At 47.1% G+C, this 14,168-nt stretch overlaps 1 protein-coding gene and 2 non-coding genes across 20 annotated transcripts; 2 read left to right on the top strand and 1 right to left on the bottom strand.

Moving 5' to 3' along the window:
- The first annotated feature begins 219 nt into the window (after nucleotides 1-219).
- Nucleotides 220-10,242, top strand: tpd52l2b (tpd52 like 2b). Of its 18 annotated transcripts, none has more exons than XM_076026864.1 (10): nucleotides 220-578; nucleotides 3,822-3,982; nucleotides 4,436-4,584; nucleotides 5,365-5,424; nucleotides 7,215-7,262; nucleotides 8,164-8,265; nucleotides 8,799-8,825; nucleotides 9,147-9,191; nucleotides 9,432-9,480; nucleotides 9,562-10,242. In XM_076026864.1, exons 1-10 carry the CDS (start codon nucleotides 560-562, stop codon nucleotides 9,649-9,651), a joined length of 750 nt encoding a protein of 249 aa, XP_075882979.1. In that variant the 5' UTR covers nucleotides 220-559; the 3' UTR covers nucleotides 9,652-10,242. The 18 variants fall into 18 exon arrangements, with proteins under 18 accessions (XP_075882979.1, XP_075882980.1, XP_075882983.1 ...); XM_076026865.1 differs by having other exon boundaries at nucleotides 221-578; nucleotides 9,150-9,191; XM_076026868.1 differs by lacking the exon at nucleotides 7,215-7,262 and having other exon boundaries at nucleotides 221-578.
- A 1,543-nt stretch (nucleotides 10,243-11,785) lies between these two features.
- On the bottom strand, nucleotides 11,786-11,857 carry trnae-cuc (transfer RNA glutamic acid (anticodon CUC)). The gene has a single exon. It is a non-coding gene; the product is annotated as a tRNA-Glu (tRNA).
- A 166-nt stretch (nucleotides 11,858-12,023) lies between these two features.
- On the top strand, nucleotides 12,024-12,105 carry trnas-aga (transfer RNA serine (anticodon AGA)). Its single transcript has one exon. It is a non-coding gene; the product is annotated as a tRNA-Ser (tRNA).
- The last annotated feature ends 2,063 nt before the right edge of the window (nucleotides 12,106-14,168 follow it).

Genomic DNA, 14,168 nt, shown 5'->3' with positions numbered 1-14,168 from the left:
GTGTATGCGCGTGTGCGTGCGTCAACCTCAGACCAAAACCAGCTGTTTGTGTGTGTCTGTGTGACGTGTTTTGTGGCACACCGGAAGAGGAGTCATTCGAAACCCCTCAACTCTTATCAGCGGAGAACAGCACTTCCTGTTTTTGCAGCCGAAACGACGGAGCAGCTGCTGTTATACTTCTAATGTAATCTCATAAAAAATACATTTGAAATTACAACTAAATAAAATATTATGTGATGTTTAATGAAAACAATAAACCCTCGCGTTAAACGCAGATTTTCTACAAATTCAGTCGCAAATCAATTGGTGATGCTTTTATTCTGAAAGGCCCAAGCGGATAGGCTTACGTCATTACCGTTAGTTTCACACTGAACAGGGCGCTGAGCTGGCTTGCAGGCTTCCTCGGGGTCGGAGTTCTCCAGTCGGACGAGACTTTTTTTGTTTTCGCGAAAGTGAAACAGTCCCTGGACTGGGAAGGAAAAGCAACGGTCACTGTCACGCCTCGCAGTAGCCCACTTTGTTCTGTTTAAAAAGCCGCTCTGTCTGTAGAAGCGACGCCATGGACCCCGCCAGTCAAGGTAATTGACGCTAGCTTCGGCTAGCCTGACAGTTAGCGGGCTAGCTGGCTAGCACTCTGGAACGCTTTAGCACGTTCCATGACACACACACACACACACACACACACACACACACACACACACACACACACACACACACAAACAACATACAACGAGACAGCCAATTGCTGCGAATGTATCAGATAATACCAGTTAGCTGCTAATTTGAGCTTTGCGGTGCTTTGTTTATTTGTTGTCAGCCGTGTTTTTTTGTTTGTGTGAGCGAAGGTTAAGTGTGATTCTTGTCCCGAGAACGGGTGGGTCGGGCCCACTACTCCAGGGGACGGCAGCAGTCAGACGGTTGAGGATAGACCGGAAGTGGAATCCTCTCACTGCTCCCACCTTAAACCACTGCGTCTCCTCAGGTGGCTATCAGTGTTTTAGCCGCCCTCAAACATTCAACCACAGCGAGGCCGATTTGACGAGCGTAAACAGAAGGAGTGACGTCAGTTCCGTGAGCGCACCTGCAAATTACTTTTGTGCCGAATGTCTTGTCCCCCCTCCCCCCATTTTTTTTTTTTTTTTGATTGACAAGCTGCTAGATTTGCTGAGTAATGTTAGCATCCGAGTGCGGTTGGCCCCTTGTTAGTGTTGGCAGATCAGCACATCGATCTGGCGGGGAGTAAACAAGTCATGAGTGTGTCTTGTGAGTGCTGCTATCAGTGTTGCCATTGATCCGCAGCTCAGGGTTCAGAGCATCACTGACTGACATTTGGTTCAAACGGATGAAAATATATATATATATTTTTTTTTTTGGGGGGGGGGGACTTGCAACTTAAAAAAAAGAAAAAAAAAAGGGTTACAGCAAATCAAGTTGCTGTGGATAGTTTCTGTTGGGTGTGTGGCGGGGGGGGCAACAACCACCCATTGTGTGTGGTTCTTATTATTGTGTTATTATTATGACATGGTTATTAATTGTGTAATGCTGCCTGATTGGTTGAAGTGGATTTCAACATCGCTAATGTGTGAGTTCGAGGGTGCGGGAGGGCCTGTTTTTCTTTCTCAACTTCCAGACCAACTGGTTATGCAGTCGTCATTGTCGTCGATGTGCTGCTGCTGCTGCTGCTGCTGCTGCTGCTGCTGCTGCTGCTTTTTCACCGATTCATCGCTCTGCCATGCTCCTCCTGCAACCTTTAGAGTAGGGGTGCCAAACTCACACACAAAATGTAAAACTTGGACAAAGTCGAGGGCCAACATTGATTTTTATTGAACAGAATCTTCCTCCAGATAGAACAGTGAACCATTTTATATGAACCCAAACAAGTTTTGCTTCAACAATGAATATGGAACACGGCAAAGCTTAATACTCAACATTAAATCATTTAATATTTCACACATGCTAAATCGAATATCAAATGAGGAAAAACTCATCAAAATAAAGAAAATGTAATTAAAAGTTTTATGGCTCTTTTATATTTGCAGCCTCTTGATTTAAATTTCAGCAGTAAACTTTTTCCACTGGGTAGTAATACATTTGAAAATAAAATAACAACAACAAACCAATGAAGTCATAATTATATGCTTCAATGAATGTCCTGTCCCGATTGACGCACTATAAATACCAGCAGAGCATTCTGGGATTTGTAGTATTAGCGCTACATGTGCTGTATAATACCTGCAGGCCACCAGCTCTAGCAGTGTTGTATTGCTTCGTGTGCCAGATATAATTACACTGGTACGAGGACCAGAGTTTGACACCTATGTTTCAGAGGAACCAGTTCCCCCTCTGGCTGACTGCCGCTGTGCTGTGTTGTGACTGAGGCTGCTTCAGGTTTTTTTCCCTTGCTCGGGCTCAGCCTGCAGGTCCAGGTCCGCCTACTCGTCCTCACACAAAGGCGACTGTTGATGCTGCCCCGCGTGTCAGCAGGAAGTGGAGCAGGATGCATGTCAGCTGCAGGGACAGAGGGGCGTTGCCACATTGGCTGGCTGTCAGCACAGTGCACCTTGAGGGTGGAGCCTGTTGGCAGCTGATACAGCAGGATCGGACACACACGCGCACAAACACACACACACACACACACACACACACACACACACACACATGCAGAGGATGATAAAATTCTGATTAAAGATTAAAGCTCTAGTGATGTCAGTCTGGGGCTGTGGGGTCACTAAGCAAGGAGGGAGAGAGCTGTATTGTGAGATGCCATACCGTTGTGACATCACAAAGGGATGACGTTTGACACTGTTGGTGTTCTCTCACGCAGGGAAATGACAAGCTGTGTGCTTGTTTTTTGGGTTTCTTCCTCCTTTGTTTTGTGTGTATTTATTCCTGTCCTACACTTCCTGTTTCCACTTGGCTGGAGTTTTTTTTTAAATACCACTCCAACCCCCACGTACCCCCCAGTGGCCACTTGAGGTATTGCAGACCCCAAAAATATCCCATTGGGCCCAAAAGACTATAATATAATAAATAACGTCTGTAAAAGAGTTGATAAGATGATCTTTGACCTCAAACAGGTTGATAATAAGTCTGTGTTGCTTTTATTGTGAAGTCCGAGACCTTAAATCCTTTTTTAAAAAAATGATCAAAGCCAGAAAATCCTTAGAAAATAGTTGTTCCCAGTGTGACGTCACCTCGTCGTATGTGCTGCCATGTCTCTGCTCGTTCTGATTGGCTGGAGTCACAGCGGCATGATAGGAAGCCACACTACTGCAACATGCTCTAAGGGGCTGCATTGTGGATGTATTGCCACAACTGGATACCAGACTAGCAATATGGTGCTACACAAAATAATTTTTCCCATACACCACCATAAAAGCTAAATGCCTGTAAAACAGCTGACAGGAAGACTGGGACCTGAAACGTACTTCATAACAAATCTTTTTCTATTGCAAGTTTTTCAGCCATTGCCTTTTAATCTTTCAAAAAAGCAATTAGAGCCAGACAATCACCAGGAAAGAGTTTATTTCCAGCGCGACGGCTTGTTCTGATTGGCTAATGTGTCCTGATGATGAGTTAGAGTGACCACGGTGTTAAGTGCAAACACTCTATAGGACCTATAGTGCGGAAGTGGAAATCTTATTCAGCGTCTGCACTGGGTGAGCAACTACAATTTAATGAATGGGTCGCCAAGTTGGGGTCTGAGGGTCTGGTTCTGCTTTGCAAACTCCCAACGTTGGGACGCAGTCCCCGGGGCGCTGCAGCTATTAACGTCTTCCTCCTCTTCTCTCCTTCCCTCCGGTCACCTACGGCGCCAGCAGACATCAACCTGAACTCCCCGAACAGAGGCATGGCCAGCGAGCCATCTGACAGCCTCTCCGACGTCCCTGTAGGCGGAGCCATGGGGAACCCGGCCAATCCGGCTCCTCTGCCCGGCCTGACGGAGGAGGAGGCAGAGGAGCTGCGCGGCGAGCTCGCCAAGGTTGTCAGCGCCACTATCGAACTGTTTCTCGTAGAGACTTTTTAAATGACCTGCTTGTTTGTGAATGAACCGTCTGCCTATATTTTCTCCTGTCCATTGGTCAGCTGGTGTTCCTCTGATGGACGCCACCACATTTAAGTTGCAAGAAGTCTGTTTAAGGGATTTAACTCTGATGAACATTGCATGTGATCTTTAAATTACAAAGTAATATATGAGATATTACGGTGACACTGTGACACTGATAAATGTTTTGTGTGTCATTATTTTCAATGTATTTGTTTAAAAAACCTATGCAGTCAGAGTACACGTGTTAAACAGGTTAAACGGAAGCTCAAAATAGGCGCTGAAAAACGAAGATAATTGCGAGCAATTAAAACATTTTTTTGATAGGTTAGCCGACAGCAAAAATAAAAGTGAGTTGCAGCCCAAGTTTGACCTGTGTGTGTTGTGCAGGTGGAGGAGGAGATCAACACGCTGCGCCAGGTCCTGTCGGCCAAGGAGAGGCACGCCGGCGAGCTGAAGAGGAAGTTGGGCCTCAGTCCGCTCACCGAGCTGCGGCAGAACTTCAGCAAGAGCTGGCAGGATGTCCAGACCTCCAACGCGTAAGTATCTCATCCTCACCATCACCATCAGCAGCTGCAGCAGCAGCACACAGTCCTACACCCTCCCTCAGCTGGGCCTCACTGACCTTCCACCTTTTTATTGACAGCTTTTCTAAACTCTTTAAAGTCCACATCAAGAAAAAAAGCTGTAGAATTTTTCTTCTTTACATTTTTTTATTTCCTTGAGGCAATAATAGAAAGATTAAAAAATGGCTGTGCGTTCTCTTTTCCATTGTGTAGATTTCCTCTCCTAGGTGACTCCATTGGTCCTTCCCTTCCCCATTTCTTTCTAATAGCTTTTTAGCAGCAGCTGATAATACTTTTATCAGGTATTTGTTCTTCACTCTTATGGTTGCTTCACCTCGCTGACACAAACACATTACCGCACACGACACAGGCGTCTCGTATCCAAGCAATTTCAACAATGAAACATGCAACATTCCACCCAATATTTTTGTACAGACGTGCTGGCAGATGCTTCTGGTCTCACCTGCTGTGTAAAGGCTGTAAAAGTTCAGTCTGGAACTCAGACCTCTTTATAGATGGCTGCCACTTCACTTCCTGCTAGCATCACAACACAATCAGACAGTGGTGATGTCACGTGGAGCCGTCAGCTGGCGTGGTGTGGTGTCACGATAGCGCCCTAATGACGTGCCTGTGCTTCCAAACTTAAACCAGCTTCACTCACTGGCGCCGTCTAGCAACACTTGACGCCGTCCTCTGATTGGCTGCTGCTGCTGCTGCTGCTGCTGTGTGACGTCTGCGTGTCTCTGATTCCAGTTATGTGAAAACAACTGGGAAACTGGGCGAGTGGAACGAGCAGGCGTCCAATCTGGAGCTGTGAGTCCGTGCACGCTCGCCACTCTGGGGATGCCTTCACGCGGCTCCCTGTCGCCTGATTGGTTGTTCTTGGGAGGGGGTGCTGCTGAGTGTGGACTAACAGGATGACAACTCTGTGTGTGTGGACCAGTAACAAGAGGGCCTGTGTGTATGTGTGTGTGTGGAGGCGCTGTCACCACTGACTCCAGTTCCACTCACAGTAGTGAGGGGGTGCTACCTGCTGTTTCTCACTGGTGCTTATTGGCTAACTAATAGAATACAATACAGTAAACTTTATTCATACCTCAAGAGGGATATTTGTTTTGTTACAGCAGCAAGAGAAACACAAGACAGAACAGTCTCAATGTTTTGGGTGCCAATAGCAACCACACTGGTTGTGCAGGATGCTGTTTATCTCGTCCCCTATCCTCGTGGACCAGCGTCAGCCCATTTCCTCTTCCTCCACTTCCTGTCCCAGCCAGCCAGCCAGCCGATCAACCAACCAACTGCCGTCCTCCAGACTTCCTCCAGCCGCCTGGGGGAGAAAATAACTGGCCTGAGCCCCCTGCTGAGAGCAGCTCTGGAGCGTCCAGCAGCAGGCCAGGAGATCCACCAGGAGGCTGGAGGAGGACCAGAGATGTTGGAGTGGCAAAAACAGCTGCACTTTGGACTTTGATTCAAATATGGATCGATGGATGCATAGATAGGTGGAGGGATGGATGGATGGATAGATAGATAGATTGATTGGTAGATGGGTGGGTGGGTGGGTGGGTAGATAGGTGGGTGGATGTACATTATTGATCCCAGGCTGGGAAATAATACACATGCAGGAATCAGACACTTGACATAAGAGTCGGTTGCTGGGGCCAAAAGCTGTAAACATGTTAGCGGCTGGGCTGAAGGTGGCTGGAGGGCTGGTTGCTTAATGGTGCAGTAACACACATCAGCCAGCGGGTGGAAGCAGCAGCAGTTGTGAAATACTGGAAACTGGAAACTGAACTAACCTGGACTGACGAGCTGTTTCACTGTCACACTCAAGGAGGCGGGGCCTGCTGATAGCAAGTGTGTTGCCTTGACATCCTGAGACAGTGGAGTGTGTGTGTGCTTGCGTGCGTGCGTACGTCTTTTTAAATGTGCGTCTTCAACTCATCAACTTCAAACAACCAGTTCAGTGCCAGTGTGGTCGCTGCCCACTGACCTGCGGTGACCTCTGCTGGTGTCGCGTTGTCGTCACTTCCTGTTGTCTCACGCCGTCCGTTTCCTGTCTCTCCCCCAGCCTGCTCTTCCTCCTCCTTGTCTCCAGGAAACAGTGCATGGCTGCCCGTTTGCATCATCAGGCTAATCGCTTAGCATGCTAACCCCTTCCAGTACGACACACACACACACACACACGGATGTTGCACTCATGCCGTTCACAATGTTGGCCACCTTCCCTCTTTCAGCAGCATGCAGTGAAATGCCAGGTCCACCAGGGGGCCATTTTTTGAGCCCTGCCCCTCAGGTTTCACAACACACCTTCTGCCACCATCTCCTCTGTTTTTGTGTTTCCCTGGCTGCTCTTCACCAGGAGCCTGAAGGCGTGAAGCTGTGTTCTGTTGTTTTTCCAGATGTGGACTTTCAGAGGCAGGGCGAGAAGTTGACAGACAGACAGACAGACAGACACACACGATGCCGCCGCTGTCGTCGCTCCTGTTTCACTGTTTCACTTTTTGTCCTCCCGTGACCCACAGCAGTGAACATCAGTCGTCCTTGTTGTGAAGTGTTGTTGTTGTTACTGTGAGTGTGTCACTCTCCTGCTGTTGTGTCTTCAGATATCTGTCAGCATCAGCCACTCTGGATGACATTGCCCAGTCTGAAGTGTGAGTTCACCTCTCTCTCTGCCTGCCTCTGCCTCTCTCTCCCTCCCTCTCTCTCTCTCTGCCTGCCTCTGCCTCTCTCTCTCTCCTCTCTCTCTCCCTCTCCCTCTCTCTCTGCCTGCCTCTGCCTCTCTCTCTCTCTCTCCATCTCTCTCTCTACCCAGTGTGTGTGTGTGTGTGTGTGTGTGTGTGTGTGTGTGTGTGTGTGTGTGTGTGTGTGTGTGTGTGTGTGTGTGTGTGTGTGTGTCTGTAGCTGGTGGTGTTTTCAGGTCTGTGGAGATCAGATGTTCAACTTCAGCTTTTCGGAGAAAAAAGAATCCAGATTCAACTGTGTGTGTGTGTGTGTGTGTGTGTGTGTGTGTGTGTGTGTGTGTGTGTGTGTGTGTGTGTGTGTGTGTGTGTGTGTGTGTGTGTGTGTGTGTGTGTGTGTGTGTGTGTGTGCTACTTCTCCAAGCGCAACACTGCGGATGGGCTGTGGGGATAGTCTAGTCAGCATGAAAGACTCCATGAGGTCGCTCGCTCCACCCAGTTCCCTCCCGGTTACACAGTCCAGTTCGCTCGTCCACACAGTGTGGAAGCCATCCCTTTGTGATGTCACAAAGGGTCTCACTGACACAGCTCTCTCTCTCTGTCAGCTTAGCGACCACAGCCACAGACAGGGGTCAGCTGCGCCCTGTGAGACCGAGCCACCACCTTCCCAACATGTGGAAGGAGGTCTAACCAGCAGCAGGCTGTAAACACAGGGCTCATTCTGCTGCTGGTGCTGCTGCTGCTGCTGCTGGTGGACACCTGGAGAGTGTTTTGTGAAGCTGTGAGGACGAGAGCTTTAAATCTTTAATCATAATTTTATCATCCTCTCTCGCTCTCTCTCGCTCTCTCTCTCTCTCTCTCTCTCTCTGTGCAGATACAAGAAGACCCAGGAGACGCTGTCTCAGGCCGGACAGAAGACCAGCGCTGTCATCTCCAACATGAGCACCGCCTTCAGCAAGCGGCTGGTGGACATGAGGTAGGAAAGACTCAGACAGAATCAACAAATATCACGTCTGCCAGGGGTAGGCAAACTATGGCCCGGGGGCCACATGCGGCCTTTAAGCCTTTTAATCCGGCCTGCCGAACTTGAAGAAGTTATGTTAACAGTAAGCCATAAAATAGTTGTACCCTGTCACTTCCTGTATGTAGTGTTGCCGCCTCGTTTTCCACCCCCACTAACGGTACAACCAGAACTGGTCACATGACTCAGGATGAGCCCTGAATCACCTATGTCACTGCATGTGTGTGTGTGTGTGTGTGTGTGTGTGTGTGTTCTTCTGCTGCTGCATGCTTGTCCATCTGTTGTAGCTGAAAATCACTTTATACCTTTTTAACCTGACCCTTCACGTACCGGACTGAATCCAGCGGCTGTCAGACAGAACAGGAAGCCTGGTTGTTCTTCTTCTGCTCCTGCTCGGCTCTTTGCCTTTCTAATGCCGTGCGCCCCCCTGCTGGTGGCTTTCTGTGTTGTTTTGCTGCTTGCTGACTGTCCTTCTCGTTTGCCTGCAGAGCTCTGCCTTTCTCTAACTCCTTTAGGTAAGACGGCCACTAAACTTTCAGCCCTCTGCTTCTGATTTGTCTTTAATTTTTTTTTTTTTTGCTTCCCTGTTGATGTTTTGAAGCTAAAACGTTTGCATCGCGATTAATTTATCATTTTGTTTAAATTTTGTGTAAATATTGATTATTTTAACCAACAAATGAACTGTGTTTCTCTCTATTTCTGGTGTCAATAACTTCATCTGTTTTAATGAGTGCGTGCGTGCGTGCGTGCGTGCGTGCGTGCGTGCGTGCGTGCGTGCGTGCTTGCTGGCTTGCTAATACCTGCACTTGTGTCTCTTCTCTTTAACGCCTTCAAAGTAGCAACTATTCCATCCGCCACTCGATAAGTATGCCGGCCATGAGGTAAATTCCCTTCTGCTGCTCACTCTCTCTCACTGTCTTACTCTCGTTGTCCTCTCAGGGCCTTTTATTAAGACTTTTATGACTTAAACCTGCACGGTTGTCAATTGATGTCTTGATGTTGTTGTTACAGTCTGTTGGTCCGTCTTAAACTCTGTGTTGTGTTGTGTTGTGTTGTCATAGCTGATGAGATTTGTATGGTCTTCAGCTCTCCTCCCTCCCTCCCTCTCTCTCTCTCTGCAGGAACTCTCCGACCTTCAAGTCGTTTGAGGACCGAGTGGGAACCCTGAAGGTGAGAAGATCTGTCTTTGACCTCCACGGTGCTTTTCAGATATGTGACGATGTGCTGATTGATCTTTGTCCCCGGCCGCAGACGAAGGTGGTGGGCGGCCCCCAAGGGAACGGCGAGGCCGTCGGCTCTCCCACCGACTCCACCCCCACTCAGGAGAACCCCGGTTTCTGAAGCCCCGCCTACCCCCTGCTCCCCTACCCCCACCCCACCCCACCCAGACTGTACTGTTATCACCACACATCACTCGGGTGGTGGGGGTGTGTGGCCTCCGGGTGGGAGAAGCAGCTTCTTCCCAGCCTGCCAGCCTTCCTGTGCCTGCCGAGGAGCAGCCAAATGTTTTGTTGATGTCTAAATCTGTTACACCTCCCCAACCCATCCATCCCCTCACCCGCAGCCTCAGTAGCGCCCCCTACCTGTCCGTCAGCCAGCATGCTGGTTAAACATCGGGTCTCCCACACCATCCAGCAGCACGTTCAACTCTGCACTCCAGTCAGCAGGGGGCACCAGTGAGGAGGTGGATGAGGAGAAGGGGGAGGAAGGGGCGTGGTTTGGGTGGAGCGTTCAGACTGGAAATAGCATGAGATGCTTTCATTGGCTACTAAACCTGGTGTTTCTGCTGCCTGTTTGTCTCTCAGTCTCTCTCTCTGTCGCTCAGGCTAGTTGCAGGTGAAGGGTCAGACTGTAGGGGCGCTACATGCATGTGCACATGTCACCTGACACAATGTAAATTAAAAAAAACATTAAACAAACTGAGACCTTCAACCATTTTCTATATATTGAAACTATTTTACACTGCTTAGCAAAAAAAAAACAATGTTTTTACACAACTTGGGTGATGGGAAGCCGGTAGATATGAGTGATGTGGTGGGCTGCAGTGAAGAAGGTGGAGCCTCAGACTAAGGTCAGAGGTCAGGGGTTACACAGGTCAATAAAGGGGAAGGGGCTTCAAGCCAAACTGCTTTCGGTTAGCAGGGGTGGAGCCACCTGCAGGTTCTTTGCTGCTGCTGCTCTTCTCACCACTTCCTCTTTGTGTCGGCGCAACACAGACACACACACACACACACCCACATACACACACTTACTCACACTCCTTATGACAGAGGTCCCGGCGGCTACACTGACACTAACGCTGCGGGGACCACTCACAGCGACACTCCCACCTGCTTCAGGTTCTTTATCTCTCTGAATGTGACATCATCAGATCCAGCGCTTTGATTCTGATTTTCTTGCCAAAAATGTTTTGTTTTACAAAAAACCCTGCTGTTCTAGGCATTTGTGTTAGAGAATATTTCTCACTAGTGAGATAAGGGGAGAGTGTAGTAAAGATTCTAACCAATCAAACTTTGCTTAGAGAAAAAAAGTTTAGTAATTATCAAAGTGAAGTTCTCCGCACACTGAAAACCTAAAGTGATCTTTTGAGATAAAAGAAATGTTATACAAACAACATAATTCATATTCTCACTTGTCAATCTTGAAAAACACTTCATCTGATTGCCTATGTTTCCAGATGCCAATTGTTTTCTTTTATTTTTTATTATTTTGGGGGTTTTCGGTCAGAAGTCTTTGGTTAAACTGATAAATGGGGCTGAAAGTGAGATGAGAGTCAGTCCATCTGTATGTGTTCTCTGCTTTTGGCGCTGTTGCCCCTTTTTCTTAACTTCCTGTCTGTTTTTTTTTTGTTTTGTTTTTGAATATAATCATTTGCCATCAGTTGAATAAAGTTGCCAATATTAAATAGTACCTGTTGCCGAACCTCTGTCCTTCAGAAGCATGGAATGAAAATGAATGTTTGCCCTGAAGTGGTGATTTGGAGGCCAGTCACTCTGGACACACACACACTTTCCCCTGTTCTTGTGCTGGTTGCGATGCATTTGTGGAAAGCTGCAGTTTGAGAACGAAGGGAGGGTTTTTCTTCTTGCTCTAGGGTCAGTACGCTAGCGAAACTATTAGCTTTATCTAGCTCCTGCCTGTGGGAGGATATGAAAAGGGATCAGTGAAGTCCAGGCTTTGGTGAATGAACGAAAACACTTATGTTTTGTTCTGTTGTGTATGTTTGGATATCAATAAAGCATTCCTTTAAATGACTTGAGTGCTGCTTGTCTGATACTCTAACCTCCAGGTGTCGCCACTGGATGTGCATAAAGAACCTAGAAGGTGTTCGGAAGATGTTTCTAGAGCATGGAACCTTGACCACCAGTTAGAGCTGTGGTATGTTCTCAGCTGATTTTGTGTGTGTGTGTGTGTGTGTGTGTGTCCAGACCGAAACGACAGTCACTGCTTCTCTTATTGAACGCTAAAAATGTAGTTCCCTGACCGGGAATCGAACCCGGGCCGCGGCGGTGAGAGCGCCGAATCCTAACCACTAGACCACCAGGGAAGTGGTGCGAAATAGTGAATAGAAGTTATTCTTAAAAGAAGTACTTACAGCATGCCGTACAGACTTGTGTGTGAGATGAAAATGTACTATATATGTGTATTTGAATCGTCTACATGTCTCTATATTTAAAATATAACTTGGCATATAACGTTCGTACTGATAACTTGTTGTCGTGGCCGAGTGGTTAAGGCGATGGACTAGAAATCCATTGGGGTCTCCCCGCGCAGGTTCGAATCCTGCCGACAACGTCACCCTTTTCGTGCTGGTAAACATAATCTTGTCTCTTACAAACGTGTGCCTTCACCTAAATTAAAAAAAAAAGTTAAAAACAAGGAAATAGATGTGTAACATGAAGAGGGATATAAATAATACATTTTTATTTATTTATTTATTCATTTAAAAAAAATTAAATAGAAATTTAAAGGTACATTTTGCATTTGTTTTTCCCTTGGAGATCAAAGAGTTTCAAACGAGGTTCCGAGTGAGATTAAAGAGTTTTAAACAAGGTCCGAACGAGACCAAAGTGTTTCAAGGGGTCCGAACACAGAACAGAGGTCCGAACACAGTACACAGCTTCGAACAAGTCCTAACAATGTCGCGTGATAAGGGAAGATGCGAGGTGTTCTCTTTCGAATGTCGGCCATGTTTTTCACCGCGAAAAACATGTTCAAGCTGAACACGAAACACCGCGAATAAAGGTCTGGAAATTTGATTAATACTTATAAAAGCAACGCCATGTTATAAGGCGAATGTTAGACCGTGTGACAAAAAAAGTATACTATTTAATTTTCCGTCCCGTTCGCACACAATTCAACTTGTATTTCAACTTCCTTGTTACGTAGCCGTTTTGCTAACGGAGCTTCTGCCTATAATAGCATCGCTTTACATATACAAGCAGTGTGTGGCGATGGGGAGGAAATTGGTGAGATAACAGAATCAGAAGACCAATTGCAACGTGTTTATTTTTGTTTATTTGCCGTATAAACTCTGCCGATTTTTCTGGAAAAGCCCTAAGGTGTCAAATAATTGTGCCAAGTTTCATTGCCCATCAGTGGAATAGTAATTGATGCGCTGTGGCGTTCTCTCCTCTCCGGTAATGGGTCCTGGTTATGTGTTTGAGCAGAGCAGACAGATGTGTGCAGGCGTTTTACACATGCTTAATTGCGCCAAGTTTAATGTTTTGTCAGCGGATTTAAAAAAAAACAAAAAAAAACAAACTCTTTTTACATCATATTACTTTATTTACACAGCACATTTTAATACATACATTTATTTATTTATTGATTTATACATTTAATTTATAATGCACTTTACATTTAGGCAATCTAAAAGTGCTACATAGACCATTTACAAAGTGATTCACAATAATAATGCAAAACATGCTTTCCTTCATACATACATTATGTACCTGCATTAACCTGTTATCTAATGCCTGTAGATGCCTAAGACAGGGAAACCAGATGCTTACTGGGACAGGGACATCTGCATAAAATATGCCCAGGGCCAATACCACTTCTCAACTGGCAAACGTCCAGGGTCCAAGAAATGGAGAAAGGCCCTGGAGAATATAGATGCTTGTCCCCGGCAGAGCCACACAAAGGACCTGCTTGAGAGAAGCCTTCAGTGCTCCTGTGGGTTCCATGAGGTAGGTGAAAAATGTAGGATTCTTAGTTGCATGTGGCATGGCCCTCTTTTCATACTTCCTCCCCTCTAGCCAGCAGATCTGTCATTAGCCACTGGCTCCAGTAAGGCAGGAGAAGTTGAGACGGAGGGAGGGCGAGTCCGAGTAAGTACAGAGACAGGGAGTGGAGACAAGGAGACGAGGAGAGGAGACACGGAGGCAGGGGAAGTCTGAGGCAACACAGAGTCAGAAAGAGGACACACAGAGACAGGGGCATTAGTGGCAGGACAGGAAGTGCACTGCTCCAAGTGCAACCAGCTTGTGCAGGGAGAAAAATTCTCCAAACACCTCTCCGACCACCATACGGAGGAGATGTGTGACACCTGTGAGGCCAAGCTGCAGGATACTGTTGGCCTTTTGAAACACATCCAACTGGCTCACGATTCAGTTTTCATCATCATTGCGCCATCACCGCAAAGGCCAACACTACCACCGCCAAAGCCAACGTCATCTCCATCTCTGCTCCCTTCTTCAATTAGCTCTGCTCAGCACACTGCAACACCACTGGAACCCTCATCAATTAATTGGAAATGGTTTTCTTCCTGAACAGTTCCGTGAAGCGATCCAGGAATCCGATCAGGAGTGGATTGCTAAGTGCTTGTATGAGCCGACAGGCCAGCTGAAGCAAAA

This window comes from Nelusetta ayraudi, unplaced genomic scaffold (genome assembly GCF_046127955.1).
Source record: "Nelusetta ayraudi isolate G7.1 ecotype Tasmania unplaced genomic scaffold, CSIRO-AGI_Nayr_v1 ptg000019l, whole genome shotgun sequence".
Classification (NCBI taxonomy): Eukaryota; Metazoa; Chordata; class Actinopteri; order Tetraodontiformes; family Monacanthidae; genus Nelusetta; species Nelusetta ayraudi.
Note: the sequence above shows the minus strand (reverse complement) of the source record. Positions and strands in the feature narration are given on the sequence as shown.